This window comes from Pterocles gutturalis, unplaced genomic scaffold, assembly GCF_000699245.1.
Source record: "Pterocles gutturalis isolate BGI_N339 unplaced genomic scaffold, ASM69924v1 scaffold765, whole genome shotgun sequence".
Lineage (NCBI taxonomy): Eukaryota > Metazoa > Chordata > Aves > Pterocliformes > Pteroclidae > Pterocles > Pterocles gutturalis.
In genome coordinates, this window is record NW_010143007.1 from 1 (window position 1) to 5,061 (window position 5,061).

Consider the following 5,061-nt stretch of genomic DNA (forward strand, 5'->3'; position numbering starts at 1 on the left):
CGCTGAGGTGCGGGCCTGGGGCTGGCTGCTGCCCTTTGGATTCGTGATATTCACTTTTCACTTGGTGGTGCTGCCGTAATTAATAGAGATTTAAATTAGTGGCTGCGTGGAGGCTTAGCTGGTCCTTCTGTACCTTTCTGTTCCCGGGTAGCGGTGCCAGGCTGCCTGGCTGATGTTTTAGAGGCTGTGAATGACCTGTGCGGTTAAAAGAGGGGCAGGGGGAGATCCTGCCGGGGCTGCGGGAGGCTGTGGGTGACAGGCACGGCTTTGTGCCCAGGAGCTCGGAACAGCAGTGAAATTACAGAGCGAAACAGAGGCAAAGACAGCAACTGGAGCTGTAAACAGATAGAATAGAATAAGGGCAGGGCAAGCGTATGTGGCCTTTTCCCAGTATTCTTCTTTCCAGTATGTAACTCTGGTTTGTAAACCCAGGCACAAATGCTTCAAATTGTCTTCTGTGAAAAAGACACAATCTCAAGAACAGCCAACGAAATAGTAGCTAGTGATCTAGGAGTTATTTTGTGGGATCATCCAGACAGCTTTGTAACACGCATTTGTGGTTTTATCATTACAGGAGAAAACTACGAACGGATGTTGCAGCAGCTTTTCCTCACCTTAGTGCTGAGCAATTAACTGAGTTTATTCCAAACAAGGAAGAGCTTAATGTCATCAAAATATACTCTCACAAAGGGGAGGCCGTCACTGTTTATATGAATAACAAGAACCCAATACTGTTTGAAATTGACAAAGCGCTGTATCCGACAGGTATGGGGAGGGGACTAGAATAATCATCCCTCTTTACTCGCTGGGCGCCAACCTTTCCCAAAAAGATTTCCTTCTGTCTGCCTTAAGTACTTATCCTATCACTATATATCAGTACACTTCATAGTCTTTAGTCCATTTATTGTACCAACATTTTTGTGGAATCAGTGGCATTTCTGGAGTCCTTCTGCAAAAAGGAAATTGACCATGCTCAGGGGTTAGAAACCGGGAAACAAGTCTTTTAAGTCTTAGTTTAGCATATTAGCCCTTTTTTCTCTCTCTTGTCCACTGCAAGGTGTAATTCCAAGATGCATGGTGTCCACTTACAGGCAACCCAGGAATTAGGCAATGAATTGCTCTGATTTTTATTTTTCCCATACCCAGTAGTTCTTCCCTGTTGGAGTAGCATTTTAGCTCCAGGTGTCCTTGATTTAAGGAAAATAATGCAAATGTTTATCTATCCTTTATAATAATTCACAGGAGCTTAAATTAACCCACAGTTTATTTTTCTCCTAATTATTGTAGGATTGTTCTGACTTCATATTTCTTGATTACCCAAGCAACAGGAGAGTGTTCAGTTGTAGTTAGTTTTGTACTGCTTAGTCTTAAAGATGGGAAGAAACGACAGCTAGAGAAGTTTTTAATGGTGCATCTTTATATTTTATTCTGTTTTGCGACAGTGTACACTCTGTGGGTCTACCCAGATCTTCTCCCTGCTTTTTCAACATGGCCCCCTGTGCTACAGAAACTAGCCGGAGGAGCAGGTAAGAGGACTAGAACTTCGTCACGTATCTTTCCCAGTGGCAAAAATGTACCTGAAATAAAAAAAAATAAAGAATAAATACTCATAAGTAATTCACGGTGATGTCCTAAAAAGGAAGACAAATCAGCTGTAAAAGAGTTTGTGAATGAAACAAATTAGGTCAAGCTGTTTAAATGCAGTAACCTCTTCCATGTGGGAGTCTCGGATTTGGAAATATCTTCCCAGGGTGATCAGCAACTCTGAACTGGGACACAGAACTGCCCATGTCATTGGTCTGTCTGTTTTATAACTTTCCTTGAGCGGCTGAGTTCCTTTGCTGCCACCCTACTTCCTGTAAATTCAGAGGCAAACTAGCTCATCCTATGGATAAGAAGTGAGTTTAGATTTGAATTTACAGTTGTAATTGCTGTCGAGTAAATTGTGGACTGTGCAGGTGAGGTTGGATTTGAATTCCTGGATTACTGGCTCTACCACCTAATTACGGATTGAGACTAACACGAAAGGAGTCTATTTTCCGGAACCTGATTTGGATGCAGTTCAGACTCACAAGAATCAGGTCTTTATAAACTTCAAATTGCTGAACTGCTCAACCAGAAAAAGATTAAAGTGCTGCCACTGCAGCCTTAGTCTGTAAATGGAAGTGTATGTGTAGAGGAGACGTCTTTTTTCCATTACACAGTATCTAAAGTAGAACTCAAGTCCATCTGTTTACTTTGTTTGCGTTTGGGGAAATAGAGTGCCTGTGTAGCTGTGATAGACATTGCTGCTTTGCTGCTGGCTTGTAGTGACCTAGTTTCTGAAAAAAAAAGTCTGCTAATGGGGAAAGGACATTGATGAAAGAGGGCTGCAGGTCATTCATCTCCCATGGCAACTGGGCTACCTCTGGGTACGATGCAAAGATAAGAAGCTGGCCACCGAGACAATGGCCAACAAAGGCAGAGAGGAGAGGTAGAGCCACAGCTCAGAAAGAAGAGGAAGAGGAAAGGCATGAGATTATCCAGCGCTGCAGGCATTGAGGGAGGGAGCGGGTTTAGGGAGCATTCAGTTACAAAGAGGAGAAGCAAGGTAATGCTATTCATATCTTGTCTGTGAATTCAAGTATCTACTGTCTGCCCTGGCTGTTTACATAATATACACATACTGCTTACCTTGTCACGTTGAGGTCTTCATGTGATTTCTGTCCTCAGAGATGTGGAGCCTTTGTTCCAATTGCAGAGTTCATTCTAGATTTGCTGAAAGTAGTTGTGACAGTGAATGGAAGGAAAAAATATTGTTGGCTTCTTCAGCACACACATTAAATTTATGATGCTGAGAAAAAAGTGAGATGCCTTCAAAACCAGACCATGGAACACAGGTCAGTCCACGAGACTGCAGCTCTAGACAATTATAGCTGCTATGAAGGAGAACAGATGATTTTTACATAATTTGGTGATGACATGATGCTGTACTTGCAGCATGGAAAATTGTTCTTTACTCACATGCCAGTCTATTCATCCCAAGTACGGAAAGCAGAAGGAAGCACACAACAAGGTGTACAGTTTCAGTCCAGATTAGCAAGGAGATGGCTGAGGCTGCTTCCTCATGCCGAGAACTGCTCACAGCTGAGCGCAGCTATTGTGTCAGATCAGGAGGGCTGGGTCAGCAGTGGCAAATTTTAGGCAATTCTCTCTTCAGGGAGAGAGCTGCTGGGACAACCTGCCGTTGGGACAGGGAAGAGCAAATGGGTAGTTCCAGACACATCTGCTTGTTTCTTTCTCCCTCCATGTCATTAATGAAGAGTAATGCTCTCTGGTGGCTCTACTGGGAGCCCGTACCTTCCTGTTAAAAGCAGTATTCCCTTCGGGCCTGGCAGGGCAAGGGGCTGAGCATGCTCTAGCTCATCTGCAATTTTTTGGGATGTGTCCATCACCCTTGTGAATTGGATCCCTTACTCCCCAGGGTGGCAGCAAGAAGTGCTGCCTTACTAGGAGAAAGAGAGAATGATGTTTTATCTGGCATGTGCCCAGCTATTAACAGGCTTGTGTTTTTGCTGAGTAACAGGAGGGATGGGGGTGGAGGAGGTGGTGGCCGAGTTTTTCATTGAGAAATGGATGTGCTTTATTCTTTTCTTCAGATCTGATGCTGCCAGGAGTTGTAGTGCCATCTTCTGGCTTTCCTCAAGTAGAGCGGGGCACACTCTGTGCTGTCACCCTTTTGGGAAACAGGTACAGAGGATTCTTTATTCATGTCTTTTCTTAGAAACTGAAAATGAAGTGAAGCTGGTTTTTAGAGGAAGACGCTGGGGGTTTTGAGGAAATAAAAGCAGAATTGTTCTCGAGCATTTGATGCTTCAGTATCACAGCCACACATATTCTTAGGATTCTTTGGAAGACTTTACATACCAGAAAGATGGGACAAACCCAGAAAACACCTAGATGCTTTAAAAGAACCCCAGGTTGTAAAGAACAAGGACATCTTAAAAGCAATTCAGTACATCACAGTGGCAGAGCCTGTCTGTGTCCTACAGCACAGTGTGTTTGTGCTGTCCTGCTGTAATACTCCCTTCTTTTCCCAGAGCTCCAGTAGCAGTTGCGGTTGCCACAATGTCCACTGCAGAGATGCTGGCTGCTGGAATGAAAGGGAAGGGCTTTGCCGTGCTGCATACTTACATGGATCACCTCTGGTGGGTATATTGCCAGGCATTTGGTAAAACGTGTTTACCAAAGTCAAAATCTGTGCCCCAGTAACGTTAATCTGTCAGTTCAACATACTGAGTTATTTGGGTACAGTTTAGATGTGACCATTACTAAGGTTTCAGCTACATGTTTTTGATGACCAGACTTTTCTGGCAGAAGCAGGTGTCTGTCTTGACATCTATCCATTATATACATATTGACAATAAATACATAAAATGATTCACTTGATTCAGCTCCTTCAACCTGTGAGTAATTATTATGGAAAAGAAGCTAGAACATCCCTGTTGCTGATTTTAGAAAATCATCTTATTCTATAAAAAGTGAACTTTGAATCATTTTTTGCTTAAAGACACTCAACTGTGCCAGTCTCAACCAAATAACTGAGTTGCTCTGTGTTTGAATTCAACTAGTCTGCTCAGTTCTAAATTAAGATTCATGGGGGGACATAGAGTTTATGAAGGAAAATGAGTTAAAAATAAATTTTATAGTTTTGAGAATGTGTAAAAAGATCCATGCAACTGCCAGTGCCTTTTATCAGGGTGACATTTGTTCATTGTCCTCTGGGACAGAAAGCTATGTTATGCTTTTTCTTCCTTTTGTAGGGAATATGGTGACAAATCTTGTCCTCCTACCTTAGCTCCCTTGGTAACAGATTCTGCTGAAAAGGAGAGTGATGAAGATGAGGAAGAGATGGAAGGGAAAGACCCTGTCATCAGCTTCTCCACTGACCCTTTGCAGCATGTGGATGTTGGTGATTTGAGCCTGAAGGAGCAAGACGGTTGTGCAGTACTGGTAGGAAAGGAGGAACTTGATGAGAACAGCGCTGCAGAAGCAGCTGAAGGTGCCAACACCGGGGGTCAG

General features: G+C 43.3%; 1 protein-coding gene across 1 annotated transcript in view; it reads left to right on the forward strand.

Annotated features, from left to right (window-relative positions):
- Window positions 1-578: 578 nt before the first annotated feature.
- The window catches only part of EIF2D (eukaryotic translation initiation factor 2D), a 10,253-nt gene continuing 5,770 nt past the window's right edge, over window positions 579-5,061 (forward strand). The window contains exons 1-5 of the mRNA XM_010084544.1: window positions 579-765; window positions 1,443-1,526; window positions 3,639-3,729; window positions 4,080-4,187; window positions 4,803-5,056. Of these exons, the coding sequence (XP_010082846.1) occupies window positions 711-765; window positions 1,443-1,526; window positions 3,639-3,729; window positions 4,080-4,187; window positions 4,803-5,056 (592 nt within the window). The 5' untranslated portion in view covers window positions 579-710. The remainder of the gene's footprint in view (window positions 766-1,442; window positions 1,527-3,638; window positions 3,730-4,079; window positions 4,188-4,802; window positions 5,057-5,061) is intronic.